This window comes from Salmo salar, chromosome ssa27 (assembly GCF_905237065.1).
Source record: "Salmo salar chromosome ssa27, Ssal_v3.1, whole genome shotgun sequence".
Taxonomy (NCBI): Eukaryota; Metazoa; Chordata; class Actinopteri; order Salmoniformes; family Salmonidae; genus Salmo; species Salmo salar.
In genome coordinates, this window is record NC_059468.1 from 31,326,395 (window position 1) to 31,343,389 (window position 16,995).

The following is a 16,995-nucleotide window of genomic DNA, read 5'->3' on the forward strand; positions in this document are numbered from 1 at the left end:
AGACTATTATTCCTGGTCGTAATGCTGGTGAGATACCACCGTTCTGATATCCAAAAGTTCTTCTTGGCTGTATGTCATAACACAAATAAATTCAACACATAAAAATCAAAATACTGCAAAGTTTCCTAAGAGCTTGAAGCACGGCAGCCCTATCCGTCAGCTCCATTTGTGCTTTCAAACTAGAGATTTCGTGGCTAATTGAGGTAAGATAGTAATTCTGCTCAGATTATGCGTGTATGAACTACACATTGACACATCTAGCCCAAAGCGCAAGATTTAAAAAATACTTAGTAGTCGCCAAAGTTCCAGAGCATGTCTTTAACAAGTGAGCAAGAAGGGAGATTAGCTCTTTTGACTGTCTGGGAGATGTAGAGAAAAGGTTAATGCTACTAAAGGGAACAGGGGAGGGAGGAAAGAGGAGAGGAGCCAGATGAGGAGGAGGATTTAACCGTGCAAAGACTTAAATGGTTAGATAGAGTAGTTCTAGGTTACTTTCTAAACAGGTTGGGCCTCAGTTTGACACCAGCATAATATGAATTAATATAGTGATAGAAGTCATTGCAATGTTCTTCTGAAAAATATCACAGCAGGGTCAAAGCAGTTAACGTTGGACAAGGAAGAATCTGGGAAGTGAGTGAGGTGTGATGAAACAGCATCCATTGTGTTACTGTTACACATTTCAAAATTGTAAACAGATATCCTCCCCCGACAACGGAAAGGAAGGATGCCAGAAAACAACCAGCCAACGTCTCACAGACTACAGCACAAAGTTCCAAGATGTAGTTTCGCCAAGTAATTCAACAAGATAAAACTGTGACAAGGAGCCTTGAGAAACTTGGACGGTCTCCAGTCAAGTCCTAGCCAGCCAAAACGTAATTTAAACACCCATCTAAAACGAATGAATTACTTGTTATTTAAGCAATAAGACACAGGGGGGTGTGGTATACGGCCAATATACCATGGCTAAGGGCTGTTATTAAGCACGACGCAACGCAGAGTGCCTGGATACAGCCCTTAGCCGTTGTATAGTGGCCATATACAACAAACTCCAGAGATGCCTTATTGCTATTATAAACTGGTTACCAACATAATTAGAGCAGTAAAATGCAATGTTTTATCATACCCGTGGTATACGGTCTGATATACCATGGCTGTCAGTCAGTCAGCTTTCATGGCTCGAACCACCCAGTTTATAATTCATCTTTTGACCTGGCAACCACATTTACCTCATCATCGGGTTGGAAGCGACGAAGATGACGTTGGAGTGTGAAAACACACAACAAAGCTGGTCACAGGCCAGGGAAAGCAATTTACCTGCTGATAGGCCCGGCAAATGAAGGAGAGAAGCAGCCTTAACAAATACAGAGGTAAGTAGCAGAGGCAATGGAAGGCAATGGGAGGCGTAATTGTCAATTTCCGCCCGGGGATTGCTGTATTATTTAATGTCTCAGACACGCATAATTAGCCAAGCAATCATGTACATGAAAATGCCTAAATGATCAGGATCACAAGGAACTGGTGTAGCTACGTATCAGTGACATCATCTGTTACGTTAACTATGGAGTCACTTTTGGACTGAATCAAGGAAGGCAGTTGTCCAAGTTAGGCCTTAATATATCATAGAGTCACACCAAGAAATAACACAAACAACAGGACATGTTGTGAGAAATCCTATGCTCCTAAGACATTTTTTTATTAAATCTGTATTTAACTAGACAAGTCAGTTAAGAACAAATTCTTATTTTCAATGACGGCCTAGGAACAGTGGGTTAACTGCCTTGTTCAGGGGCAGAATGACAGATTTTTACCTTGTCAGCTCGGGGATTCAATCTTGCAAACTTTCGGTTACTAGTCCAACGCTCTAACCACTAGGTTACTTGTCGCCACATCATAAGCCAATCACAAATGACCGTGAAAAAACACAACTTGTTCACCAACAGCAAACGTTACTATTTCATCGATCTTGATTTCATTTTATGTTGGTTTCATCTTAGAATGAGGCGAAGCTGTACACGTGTCAATGCTCCCTCTATCCTGGATTGAGTGTATGTTTAGCGTGGCAGTTCTAAGCGAAAGGTCAATACGAAGGGTTCCAGTCAGTGCTGTGAGCTTGTAACCAATCCACTAACAGCAGCCATTTATCCTCTCACCACCGAGGACCTGTCAGAGCTGAGCGAACATGACAGTGGGTGAGCTAAGGCTGCAAATTCAATTTGGCAAGATGGGAGGGAACCCATATTCAATTCAGAAACAACTTCCCTTTATTGAGTGGTGACAATAATTACTGATACATCATGGTGACAGGTTCATTATAGCAGCTGTGGTGACGCTCCGTAGAGGTGATGCAGGCTGCGTACCGAATAACACCCTATTCCCTGAATAATGGCTCTGGTTAAAAGCAGGGCACTTTATCTGGAATAGGGTGCCACTTGGGATGCATACGCAGCGTTGCAGCCATCAAGGGACCTTTAAATTATTTTCTCCAATGACAGAGAGGAGCCTGGCGGTCATGCAGGTCGCCCAGTAGAACGTGTTGGTGGGGTCAAAGACACACCGCACAGTCTGACAAATTAAGGCTGTGGTATACACAGAGATGTACACCCACTTACAAGAACACACAAACACACACACCGAATACACACACACACACACCCTTTACGTAGAGGAAGGGTGAAAGCGTATGCAGAGTGAGGACACCTTCACTTAGAGGGTAGTAGAGGACAGCCAATCACACCCACTGATATGACAGCACCTCTTGATGGATGGCCCCGCCTCCTCTGATTAGAACTGAATGTCCCTTCACTCACAGAACAAGGAGATATGCTTAACTAAGGTTTGGAAGCTGGAGACTTGAAGGACGCGTTCCAAACGGAAACCTATTCCCTATTTAGTACACTACACAGGGAATAGAACGCCATTTGGATCTCAGCCGAAGTCTCAACGGCACCAGTGATCAGGGGATAAAGGCATTACCATGGTCCTATTCGTCATCGGCCATTTTCTTAATCAATCCAATGAACTGAAGGGGGAAATTAAACCCCTTTTCCACAGAGAAAGGACAAGTTCCGCATCTGAGCCAAAACTACTTTTGATTGAAAAAGTATTTGAAAATGCAAACTAATAGGAAGGAATAGAAAACTTTGCTAAATGATGAAACTGAAACTTTATCGCCATTGAAACAGAGCCAATGGTTGTTTGTCCCAGACTTGGATACCTTAGTAAGGTGATAGTAATGATGACACAAGCTGGAATTTTCTTGCTTCTCAAATTATCTAGCTACCTGCATCTCTCTGGCTCATAGTTATATACAGTACCAGTCAAAAGTTTGGACACCTACTCATTCAAGGGTTTTTCATTATTTGTTCTATTTTATACATTGTAGAATAACAGTGAAGACATCAGAACTATGAAATAACACATATAGAATAATGTATTAACCAAAATAGTGTTAAAGAAATCCAAATATATTTTAGATTCTTCAAAGTAGCCACCCTTTACCTTGATGACAGCTTTGCACACTCTTGACATTCTTTCAACCAGCTTCACCTGGAATCCTTTTCCAACAGTCTTGAAGGAGTTCTCACATATGCTGAGCACTTGTTGGCTGATTTTCCTTCACTGTGCGGTCCAACTCATCCCAAAATATCTCAATTGGGTTGAAGTTGACTGATTGTGGAGGCCAGGTCATCTGATTCAGCACTCAATCACTCTCCAAGTGCGACTGAAATTTTCCGTATTGACTGACCTTCATGTCTTTAAAATAATGATGGACTGTCATTTCGCTTTGCTTATTTGAGCTGTTATTGCCATAATATGGACTTGGTCTTTTACCAATTAGGGCTATCTTCTGCATCTTTTGTATACCACCCCTACCTTGTCACAACACAACTGATTGGCTCAAATGCATTGAGAAGGAAAGAAATTCCACAAATTAACTTTTAACAAGGCACACATGTTAATTGAAATGCATTACAGGTGACTACCTCATGAAGCTGGTTGAGAGAATGCCAAGAGTGTGCAAAGGTGTCATCAAGGCAAAGGGTGGCTACTTTGATGAATCCCAAATATAAAATATTTGAGTAGGTGTATATATAAAATACACCTTCTGCCTTTCCAGCAGATAGGCCATTAGCTTAGCTACCTTGTAATAACATGTAAAACTCTCTGAAAGATTCACTGTGGCCTGTTTTGGAGACCATAGCAGTATTGCACTTGATAACCCTGTTTGATTGTGATGGGTTTCTCAGAAAAGTAGAACACTCCATACGTCATTCATTTGATCTAATCTAAATATCACGTAAACAATGCGTCGTCCTCCCTGTGGCTGTACGGAATCATCCTTAATAAATACATGAATAATACATAAATAACTCCTAACAGGGGGTGAGCACTGAGGGACATGATGTGGTCTGTAATTAGGATAAATACATAAATATTTTTCTCTTACAAATATCAATCAAAACGATGCTTAAATTAACATGATAATGGAATGGAAATGTACTGTATATTTACAGGTTTAAATATCAGTTTATCTCCATATCACAGTTTATCTCCATTTATCTCCACCGTGTGGATTATTTTTTATTATTCAGCTAATCATTAGATTAATCATTACAAACATTAGATTCAAGAGGTCTTTGGAGGGCTCGGTGACTTTTCAAAGTCAGCAGTGTGTTGGCGTCAACAAAGCACAAGCACCTATCACTTTCAGGCTTGGTTGGTTCAATGACCTTTTACATGGACAGCCTGAAAGAGGGAGAGCCACTGAAGTAACACTAGAAAACAAATTCCACTTGACTATCAACACACTGGTAAGTGCGGCGACAAATTCAACCTCAATTACCCATACCATCAAGCCAATGTGTGCTGTGTGGGCTGTGCAAATGCAGCGCTGCGCATTCACAACCATTTATGTTATATGAAGGGGGGTAGATGAGAAGGCAGTACCGTAGCTCTGCTCTCTATAAAGGGCAAATGCAATACTTACAAATCCATCAATCGCTGTGATCAGGGGATAAGGCATCACCATGGTCCTACTCGTCATCGCCCATTTTCTTAATCAATCCAACATACAGAAGGAGGAAATGAAACGCCTTTTCCACAGAGAAAGGACAAGTTCCGGATTTGAGTGAAAGCTACTGCTGATTGACAAAGTATTTGAAAAGGCAAATGAATAGGAAGAAATTGTCACGTGTGCTTCCGCTCTCCCTCTGGCGCTCCAGGCTGCCATTATTACGCACACCTGTCACCATCATTACGCGCAGCTGCACAATATGGGACTCACCTGGACTCCTTCACTTTGATGATTGACTTCCCTATTTTGGTCTGCTCCTCCCTTTGATCCCAGTGTCAGTATTAATGTTGTTATGTGTTCATGTCCAGACGCTGTCCTGTCCTATGTCTGTTGCTAATTAAATGTTCACTCCCTGTATTTGCCAGCGTTGAGCCTTACAGAAATAGAGAACCTTACTCAACAATAAACCTGAAACAGTAGCTCTGCTCTTTATAAAGGTCAAATGCAATACTTAGAAATCAAATCAATCTCCAGGTTTACGTCTGTGGGACAGTAATGGGGGTGGCAGGTAGCTTAGCGGTTAAACGCGATTAGAACCCCAAAAGAATCGCTGGTTTGAAACCCCGAGCCGACAAGGTGGAAAAATCTGCCGTTCTGCCCTTGAGCCAGGCAGTTAACCCCCACCACCACCCCCTAAACTGCTCCCCTGGATGTTAATTAAGGCAGCCCCACACACCTCTCTGATTCAGAGGGGTTGGCTTAAATGCGGAAGACACATTTAGGTTGAACACATTCAGTTGCGCAACTAACTACTGTAGGTATCCCCTTTTCCTTAATGAAAGTCAACTCCCCTTTCTTTTTTATATATTTCTTTACACAATCAGCTTAAATTGATTTAGGGGTGGCTAATAAGTGACTAGCTTCTAAGAACTTCTAGAGGACGAGGGGAAACTACGGCAGCAGAAATGCAAGGTGAACTGTACAACGTGAAGGTGAGGGTGGCTAAAGGGATCTTTATTATATGGGATGTTCGAGGCGTTTAGGTGTATTAAGCGTAAGGGAATCAGGGCTATAGGTGTATTAAGCCTAAGGGAATCAGGGCTTTAGGTGTATTAAGCCTAAGGGAATCAGGGCTTTAGGTGTATTAAGCCTAAGGGAATCAGGGCTTTAGGTGTATTAAGCGTAAAGGAATCAGGGCTTTAGGTGTATTAAGCGTAAGGGAATCTGGGCTTTAGGTGTATTAAGCGTAAGGGAATCAGGGCTTTAGGTGTATTAAGCCTAAGGGAATCAGGGCTTTAGGTGTATTAAGCCTAAGGGAATCAGGGCTTTAGGTTTATTAAGCCTAAGGGAACCAGGGCTTTAGGTGTATTAAGCATAAGGGAATCAGGGCTATAGAAGTACGAGAGGTTAGAGGGTGGACAGTGAATAAGGGCTTTAGTGGGCGCGTGCCTGAATTAAAGGGGAGGGGACCGTGCTATGCTGAATTAAAGGGGAGGGGGTATTGGTCAGCCAAAGGCCTAGTGTTGTGCTGAATTAAGGGGATGGGCTAGATATTGGTGCGACAGGTGTACCTGTGGCGGTTCCGGAGTCTTCCTTGTCGTGCTTCTCGTGCCACTGCATGGTCCGGTGATAGCTGAGCATCACTTCCCATAATGCCTTGCACAGGTCGCTCAGACAGGGGAAATAGCTGTCTGGAGTGATGTGCTGCGGATGAGACAGGAAAGATGGAGACAAAAATGGAAAAAGAGAGAGTGTGAGGGAGGGAGAGATTAAGTGGGAGAGAAAAAGAGAGTGGGAGAGAAAGAGAGGCGTTAGACACACTTCCTGTTTTTTCTTCCTGTGAGGTCACAATGAAGAAATTATGTGATTGCCAGACATCAATTATTAGCCCAGCACCTAAAGATGTACGTATGCTCACAACCATTTCTGTGGAGTTATTTTTGACCACAGGACTTGATGTGTAGCCTATAAGGGTGGGTTTGTTTAACACCCAAACAGCCAGAGGCCAGAAAAGAATGAAATGTGCCACTGAAAGTAATTGGCCACTAATTTCTACTGATCATCCATAATCTTGGACAACTTTGATATATAACAGTCCAAATAACAGCAGAGAAATGTTGATGTCTGGCTGAAACTCTTCTCCTATCCATAGTGTTGGTCTTAATTAAGCCTGATTTGTAGCCTTCCAGTTGACATTCGAGGACTCACATCTGAGGAGAAACTTCATCTTAGTGCTCCTTTAATCAGTCAGTAGCATAATGAATACACCTCATCAAAGAGAACGGTGGAACAGCTAACTGTCATCCCAGAAGATGTCATTCAAATTAGGATGGGGCTGTATGTGAAGAGGTGGCATACAGGCAGGTAGACAGGTGCTTATCTCCAAACCGTCTTGCAGCCAGAGAGAACAGGCTGTGTGTGTTTTTTTCTTTTTCTGACCCACAGACACCGATGGTTCGGTAATGAGCCTGAAACTATTACATCGACGACAACGTCGAACACTATTAAATTCCTTGTGCCTGACCCCAAAAAATGTAAAAAGTCCAAAGAAATGTATTATATTGTACATAGACCTTTAGTAGGCCCATCAAAACATGACCTGCCTCTTGTGGCACAATTTCAGGCACAAAGCAATCTAGTAATACTTTACACATTGGCCTTTGTAAATGGTGTGACTGAATGGAGGGAGGGACTGCAGTTCTACACTGTAGATTATACAGAAGCCATGATGACAGTTGGTGCTTTCTTTGAGTTTCTCAGCTTCATTTGAGACAGGTGAAGTAAATAAAACAACCCATCACTCTGGGGAAAAGGGCAAATGAGTTGAGTTAGGTTTTGGCCAACCTCAACATAGCAGCTAGCATCGTCATAACGCTCTACGGCTGGCATTGAGAGGCTCGCCCCGTCAAGCCCAGCGGTGCACAGAGCTCCGAGGCTACATACCTCGTGGCCTGACACAGATCAAGGACCATTTCTCCAGCCGTGGTTTTCAACACCGTCAGAGACTAAAGAGTCATCATTCCATTCTGAAAGGAGTCTGCTGCTGCTCACCAGAAGCTCTATGATGCCAATTGTTTTAAACATAGCTCCGCGTGTGAGACCTCCTGTTCCCTCTACCAGGAAGCTGTAAATTACTGACAGCAAGCCACGCACACCAGGGCTTTCTGCAGGGGCAAACAGTGCATAGCAACATGGACCCTGGCTGTGGAAAAGCTAACAGGAGCGAAGGGTTCCAGATCAATTTATGTATTGCAGCCGTCTCTCTCAGAGTTTACCGCCAGCCTGTAAATTAGAGGAAGCCAGGGTTCAGGCTGCCAGACCCACTCAGTTGCCAAACTCTTTCTCCGAGTGCCTCTGGGTGAGAGAATTCACAATCGCAAACAGCGAGTCGAGTGAATGATATCATTCAGTGACCCCACCCTGTCTCTCCAGTGATGCAAAGCTCCAAAGCTAATGGAATACAAGGAAAGCAATGTTATTGCCCGAGTTACAGTTGTAGTGTTTTGATTCATGTTGTTGAGTTCATGTGTATGTCTGTTTATGACTATAGTACAAACACCACAACAAAGGATAAACTTTCTTTCACATTTGGTGTTTCTTCTTTATTTTGGCCATATCCACTTGTTGCAAATCAAACATTCCCCATGCCGTAGAGCCAACGGCACTCAACAGAAGAGCTGAGACTTTAATACATAATGAGTTTGGTTAAATGTAAAAAATAAAATAAAATGTTAAGAGAACCCGAGGAGAAGGTAATACTAACATAGAGCCCTCTGGGCCTCCTGAGTGGCACAGCGGTTTAAGGCACTGCATCGCAGTGCTAAAGGCGTCACTACAGATCCGGGCGACCCGGGAAACCCATGAAGCGGCGCACAATTGGCTCAGCGTCGTCCGGGTTAGGGGAATGTTTTGCCGGCCGGGTTGTCCTTGACCCATCGCGCTCTAGTGACTCCTGTGGTGACTCCTGTGGTGACTCCTCTAGTGACTCCTGTGGCACATGCACGCTGACACGGTTGCCAGTTGGATGGTGTTTCCTCCTACACATTGGCGCGGCTTCATGTTTCGCACGACTTGACCCGACCAGGGTCTGTAGTGACACCTCTAGCACTGAGATGCAGTGCCTTAGACTGCTGCGCCACTCGGGAGCCCCATCTCATCCAGAAGATATTCTATTGGGTATTATCAGCAACAAAGTTCAGATATGCTATGGTGTTTGTTGCTCAGTTGATATCAAGGGACCTACAGTGAGGGAAAAAAGTATTTGATCCCCCGCTGATTTTGTACTTTGCCCACTGACAAAGAAATTATCAGTCTATAATTTTAATTGTAGGTTTATTTGAACAGTGAGAGACAACAACAAAAGAATAAAGAAAAACGGTGTCAAAAATGTTATAAAATTATTTGCATTGTAATGAGGGAAATAAGTATTTGGCCCCTCTGCAGAACATGACTTAGTACTTGGTGGCAAAACCCTTGTTGGTAATGACAGAGGTCAGACGTTTCTTGTAGTTGGCCACCAGGTTTGCACACATCTCAGGAGGGATTTTGTCCCACTCCTCTTTGCAGATCTTCTCCAAGTCATTAAGGTTTCGAGGCTGACGTTTGGCAACTGGAACCTTCAGCTCCCTCCACAGATTTTCTATGGGATTAAGGTCTGTAGACTGGCTAGGCCTTAATGTGCTTCTTCTTGAGCCACTCCTTTGTTGCCTTGGCCGTGTGTTTTGGGTCATTGTCATGCTGGAATACCCATCCACGACCCATTTTCAATGCCCTGGCTGAGGGAAGGAGGTTCTCACCCAAGATTTGACGGTACATGGCCCCGTCCAACATCCCTTTGATGCGGTGAAGTTGTCCTGTCCCCTTATCAGAAAACCCCCCCCAAAGCATAATGTTTCCACCTCCATGTTTGACGGTGGGGATGATGTTCTTGGGGTCATAGGCAGCATTCCTTCTCCTCCAAACTGTTGAGTTGAGTTGATGTCAAAGAGCTCCATTTTGGTCTCATCTGACCACAGCACTTTCACCCAGTTGTCCTCTGAATCATTCAGATGTCCATTGGCAAACTTCAGACGGGCATGTATATGCGCTTTCTTGAGCAGGGGGACCTTGCGGGCGCTGCAGGATTTCAGTCCTTCACGGCATAGTGTGTTACCAATTGTTTCTTGGTGACTATGGTCCCAGCTGCCTTGAGATCATTGACAAGATCCTCCCGTGTAGTTCTGGGCTGATTCCTCACCGTTCACATGATCATTGCAACTCCACGAGGTGAGATCTTGCAAGGAGCCCCAGGCCGAGGGAGATTGACAGTTCTTTTGTGTTTCTTCCATTTGCGAATAATCGCACCAACTGTTGTCACCTTCTCACCAAGCTGCTTGGTGGTGGTCTTGTAGCCCATTTCAGCCTTGCGTAGGTCTACAATCTTGTCCCTGACATCCTTGGAGAGCTCTTTGGTCTTGGCCATGGTGGAGAGTTTGGAATCTGATTGATTGATTGCTTCTGTGGACAGGTGTCTTTTATACAGGTAACAAGCTGAGATTAGGAGCACTCCCTTCAAGACAGTGCTCCTAATCTCAGCTCGTTACCTGTATAAAAGACACCTGAGAGCCAGAAATCTTTCTGATTGAGAGGGGGTCAAATACTTATTTCCCTCATTAAAATGCAAATCAATTTATAAAATGTTTTTGACATGCATTTTTCTGGATTTATTTGTTGTTATTCTCTCTCTCACTGTGCAAATAAACCTACCATTAAAGTTATAGACTGATCATTTTTTTTGTCAGTGGGCAAACGTACAAAATCAGCATGGGGATGAAATACTTTTTTCCCTCACTGTAATGTGCATCAGGAAAACACTCCCCAATCCAGTACACCACTACCACCAGCCTGTACCGTTGACACCAGGCAGGATGGGGCCATGGACTCATGCTGCTTAGGCCAAATCCTGACTCTGCCATCAGCAGGACACAACAGGAACTTGGATTCGTTGGACAAGGCAATGTTTTTCCACTCTTCATTTGTCCAGTGTTGGTGATTGCGTGCCCACTGGAACCACTTTTTCTTGTTTTTAACTGATGGAACCAGGTGTGGTCTTCTGCTGCAATAGCCCATCCGTGACAAAGATCAACTAGTTGTGCATTTCGAGATGCCGTTCTGCACACCATAGTTGTACTGCACCGCTATTTGTCTGTTTGTGGCCAGTCTGTTAGCTTGCACAATTCTTGCTATTCCACTAACTGGATGTTTTTTGTTTGTCGCACATTCTCAGGAATCCACAGACATTGTCGTGCGTGAAAAGCCCAGAAGGCCAGCCGTTTCTAAGATACTGGATGCAGCTCGCCTTGCACTGATGATCAAACCACAAGCAAAGAGGCTTAGGTCACTCGTTTCTAACGTTCAATCGAACAGTAACTGAATGCCTCGATGCCCATCTGCCTGCTTTAAATAGCAAGCCAATGACATGTGACTTGGACTATGTGACTTGGACCATTCATTTTGTCAGCCAGTTACTGTCATGCAAAAGACTGCCGGTCTCACGGTAATTGACCGTTAATTAACAAACACGTTTAGTATCTTTAGGCATCCACGCATACAAGCTGAACAAGCCACTGACTGTAACAGCTGTCTTCAGAAATTGACCAAAATGCGGCAGAGTTAGTGTTCAACATAATTTAATTCAACGGAACACTATGCAATTTACACAAAACAAGAAAACTGACAGCCAACACAGTCCTGTCAGGTGCAACCACTGTGACAAGAACAATTACCCACGAAACACAAAGGAAACGTAGGCAACTTATGTGTGACTCCCAATCAACCACAACCCTCTACAGCTGTGCCTGATTGGAAGTCACACGGCCAAAATCAACGAAACAATAAAAAACACACACTCCCTTCTGCCACGTCCTGACCAAACTACACCCTCTACTGGTCAGGACGTGACACTGACGCGTGCCTTGGCAACATCTACTGTACATTTAAAAAGTCTCATAAATAATGAAATCAATCAATTGAATGTAGACCATCACAATAAATCCAATATTTATTTTAGTCAGGTCTAAAGAAACATTATGATACGAAGAAGAACAGAACAGCCTATGAGTTGGCCTACTGTATGTCTGGCTATGGTCAATGCTCCATGTAGGCTTGTTCATTTAGCTGACAAGATATGCTTATAAGTCCCATGCCAGTCTTTTATATTATATGATTTTATAGTAAGAAGAATATAATTTAATCTAGCTGAATAAAATAGAAAGGATATTTTTCCCATTCCGGAGCGAATGTGCATATGAAGTCACTATTTTGAGTGTACAAGTAAACATATATATGCTAGATTTACAATTATTAGGCAACTTAGATGTGAATGATAGAATCCTAAGAATGTGTTAGAAATCAGAACATTATAGGCTGCATGGTGCGACTATAGGCTATTGATGATTTGAGAAAGTCACAAAAAAAAGCTTGCGCCCTGTTCCTCGCCTCAGGCTGCACAGCTGTTGTCTCATCAAGTGATCATATTTTCACCCAACAGACTATTCTCAATTAATCTTTACTAATACGTAACATTTGTTTTGATTTAGAATGTATCAAATGGGCAGGGGCAGGGGAAAATAGTCATCTGTATGTACTATAATAATGAAATACTTTTCCCCGTGCAGGACACTCATTAGGGATACACCTCTATAATACTTTTCCCCGTGCAGGATACTCATTAGGGATACACCTCTATAATACTTTTCCCCGTGCAGGACACTCATTAGGAATACACCTCTATAATACTTTTCCCCGTGCAGGACACTCATTAGGGATACACCTCTATAATACTTTTCCCCGTGCAGGATACTCATTAGGAATACACCTCTATAATACTTTTCCCCGTGCAGGATACTCATTAGGGATACACCTCTATAATACTTTTCCCCGTGCAGGATACTCATTAGGGATACACCTCTATAATACTTTTCCCCGTGCAGGACACTCATTAGGAATACACCTCTAAAATACTTTTCCCCGTGCAGGATACTCATTAGGAATACACCTCTAAAATACTTTTCCCCGTGCAGGACACTCATTAGGAATACACCTCTATAATACTTTTCCCCGTGCAGGATACTCATTAGGAATACACCTCTATAATACTTTTCCCCGTGCAGGATACTCATTAGCAAAGAGTTGCTCAGTTGGTAAAACCTCTCACATTAACATTCAACAACAGTCACTGGGACAATTAGCTAAGTAGTTAAACCACATTAAACAGACACGAAGTAGCTTAACTATAGTCCTCCCGAAGTGTAGAATAAACCCTTCTAAAAAATAAATCCCCCCCCAAAAAAGACAACAGACAAATTATTCCGATGGGAAAATGGTTTTTAGATTTACACAGACACTGTTTTTTGGGGAAAATGGTCACATGACTATGTCTCACACATGGACTATTTAAAAGTCACCTACGAACAAGCCACCCCAGCACATGGGGTGTATTCACTGGGAACCAAATGGAAGCAAAACGGGGAGGGACTAATGTAAACTTAGCTGCAAAAACGTTTGTTGCAAAGTGTTTTGCTACAGTTTGCCAAGTTCCTGTCTGCCCCTACCAATAACCTAGTATGGCATCATGTGATGCAATCAGTGAGTGTGTGGATGTTGACGCTGTCTGTCCCCTCGTGAGATGTTTGAGATGGAGCTAATATCAGACAACACAGAGCCTAATAGAGGAACAGCTATAGCAGCCTAAAACAATCACGCCTCTCCTCTCACGCCTCAGTACACACAATATCACACAGACACACACAGCTGACTGCTAGATCCATTTAATCTCAGCCCCTTCCATATCTTTCTAATGCCTGCCACCGTATTTAGAAGCAATAACAGCGCGTCACTGATGTGTCAAGCCTTCCTTTACTGTGGGACATTATGAGAATTTTGCTATTATTGGAGAGAAAAACGGGTTAATCCCAATACAATATGTCACTAATAATACTTCCAGATTTCAAAAGCTTGACACAGTGCATTTAGAAAGTATTTATACCCCTTGACTTATTCCACCTTTTGTTGTGTTACAGACTGAATCTAAAATGGATTAAATAAAAAAATGTCTCACCCATCTACACACAATACCCCATAATGACAAAGTGAAAACATGTTTTTAGAAATGTTTGCAAATGTATTGAAAATGAATTACAGAAATATTAAATTTACATAATTATTCACACCCGAGTCAATACTTTGTAGAGCTATCTTTGGTGGCGACTACAGCTTTGAGTCGTCTGGATTTGGGGATTTTCTTCCTCGCAGATTTTCAAGCTCTGTTAAGTTAGATGGGGAGCGGAGGTGAACAGCAATCTTCAAGTCTTTCCACATATTTTCAATGGGATCCAAGTCTGGGCTTTGGCTGGGTCACAAGTACTTTCACATTCTTGTTCTGAAGCCATTCCAGTGTTGCTTTGGCTGTGTGCTTGGGATCATTGTCTTGTTGGAAGGTAAATCTTCGCCCCTGTCTAAGGTCGTTTCCACTCTGAAGTAGGTTCTCATCAAGGATTTTCCTGTATTTGGCTCCATTCAATGTTCCCTCTATCCTTACCAGTCTCCCAGTCCGTGCCCATAGCATGAGGCTGCCACCATCAGGCTTCAAGGTAGGGATGGTGTTAGACAGGTGATAAGCCATGCCTGGTTTTATCCAGACAGCGCTATACATTCAGACCAAAGACTTACATTTTTGTCTCATCAGTCCACAGAATCTGATGCCTTATGCTCTCAGAGTCTTTCACGTGCCTTTTTGCAAAACTCCAGCCGTGTTGTCATGTGTCTTTTTTTCAGGAGTGGCTTCCGTCTGGTCACTCTCCCATAAAGCCCAGATTGGTGAAGTGCTATAGAGAATTGTCTTTCTGGCATATTCTCCCATCTCAGCCAAAGAACTCTGTAGTTCTGTTAGAGTGGTTATTGAGTTCTTGGTCACCTCCCTGACCAAGGTCCTTCTTGCCCAGTTTCTCAGTTTGGTCGGACAGCCAGCTCTAGGCAGAGTCTGGGTAGTTCCATATTCTTTCAATTTCCCAATCACGGAGACCACTGTGTCCTTGGAAACGTTCAACACTCTAGAAATTGTTTTATACCCTTCCCCAGATATATGCCTCATCACAATTCTACAGTTTATCGGAGATCTAGACAGTTCCTTGGACTTAATGGTATAGTTTCTGCTCTGACATGCAATGTCAACTGTGGGAAGTTATATAGACAGGTGTGTTCCTTTCTAAATCATGGCCACAGGTGGACTCCAATCAAGTTGCAGCGACATCAAGGATGATCAAAGGAAATTGGAAGCACCGGAGTTCAATTTGGAGCGTCATAGCAAAGAGGTGTGAATACTTATGTAAATTTGATATTTCTGTATTTGTAACACAACAAAATGTGGAGTCCCGGGGTATGAATACTTTCAGAAGGCACTGTATACCATGTTTAATATCTCAAATTGAGGAGACAAAAGTAAATTGCCTCCCCATCCAACCCCAGTGGCTACCTGTTATCAAAGTGTTCAATTAGTGATCCACATCCAAGAGGACTATCAATGGTCCAGCACTGCCATTTCATGGTGATGCTCTCCTGCTACGGTAGGAAATATCACAGCACGTTGCCAGGCAACTGGGACTAGTTGGCAGGAGAAAGGGGTCGCAGGGGCTCTGTGATCTTTACTAGGTCTTCAGGGGGCACGGCCTGGCCCCTTCCAAGCCGCCCCCAGCGGGTTAGCCTCAGCCGGGCAGACCAGAGGAACAGCCAGCTGGGTGTTTTATCTCTGGAGTGTATTCTCTACACCTCCAGAGGGCAGGTTGGATTTGATGTAAGGAGAGGCACTGGAGTCCGATCACTGGATCATTCAGACAGAGAGCTGAGTACAGTGTTTTGGGGTCGGAGGGAGATGAGATGGCTTAAATTCATTTTTTTAGCTGATTCACTTCCATTTTGAGATGTGATCATAGTGCTTTCCCAAACTGCAGAGGATGAAGAAAAAAAACGGCACCCTGCCTACTAGTCAGCAATCTGCAGATCTGCCGAGCCAGCAAAGCACAACATCCTCTCCTCCTCCTCCTTCATCAAAGTGCAGCTAGCCTCCTCAAGGACAATACAACACATTCATTCAGTCATGGTGGCAACACTGGCAGGCCACTGTACTGCCCACACCTCAGGCAAGTTACAGTGATGTTTCACGACAAAATCAAACTATGTCAGAAGTTTTCAGACCTGGAACTTGGACTAATTTCGAGACAACCGGTTATGATGACAGCTTTTCTTCTCGTCTGTGTGGGCAACTAACAGACACACAGTGGAGGACAATAGTGGCGTGCTCCCTTGACTAGAGACTCAAACAGACAGATTAAATGTGTTTTCCTATTTTCTGGAGCAGCAGCAGAGAAAAGCAGACTGGAGCGACAGTCAGGCAACACATTACACTTAGCAGACTGGAGCGACAGTCAGGCAACACATTACACTTAGCAGACTGGAGCGACAGTCAGGCAACACATTACACTTAGCAGACTGGAGCGACAGTCAGGAGGGCCACTCGGGCTGGACCGGAGGACAGGAGGGCCACTCGGGCTGGACCGGAGGACAGGAGGGCCACTCGGGCTGGACCGGAGGACAGGAGGGCCACTCGGGCTGGACCGGAGGACAGGAGGGCCACTCTGGCAGTTCCGGGCAGTCTGGCCACTCTGGCAGAACCGGGCAGTCTGGACACTCTGGCAGAACCGGGCAGTCTGGACACTCTGGCAGAACCGGGCAGTCTGGACACTCTGGCAGCTTCTGACTAGCGGGCAGCTCTGGCGACTTACGACTGGCAGGCAGCTCTGGTGACTGTTGACTGGCGGGCAGCTCTGGTGACTGTTGACTGGCGGGCAGCTCTGGTGACTGCTGACTGGCGGGCAGCTCTGGTGACTGCTGACTGGCGGGCAGCTCTGGTGACTGTTGACTGGCGGGCAGCTCTGGTGACTGTTGAC

The 16,995-nt window shown here is 44.0% G+C and overlaps 1 protein-coding gene across 2 annotated transcripts in view; it reads right to left on the reverse strand.

The window, feature by feature from the left end:
- Positions 1-16,995, reverse strand: part of LOC106588944 (syndetin) — a 162,624-nt gene that overhangs the window by 34,572 nt on the left and 111,057 nt on the right. For both annotated transcript variants that reach the window (XM_014178519.2, XM_014178518.2), the window contains exon 11: positions 6,586-6,718. In XM_014178519.2, the coding sequence (XP_014033994.1) occupies positions 6,586-6,718 (133 nt within the window). The remainder of the gene's footprint in view (positions 1-6,585; positions 6,719-16,995) is intronic.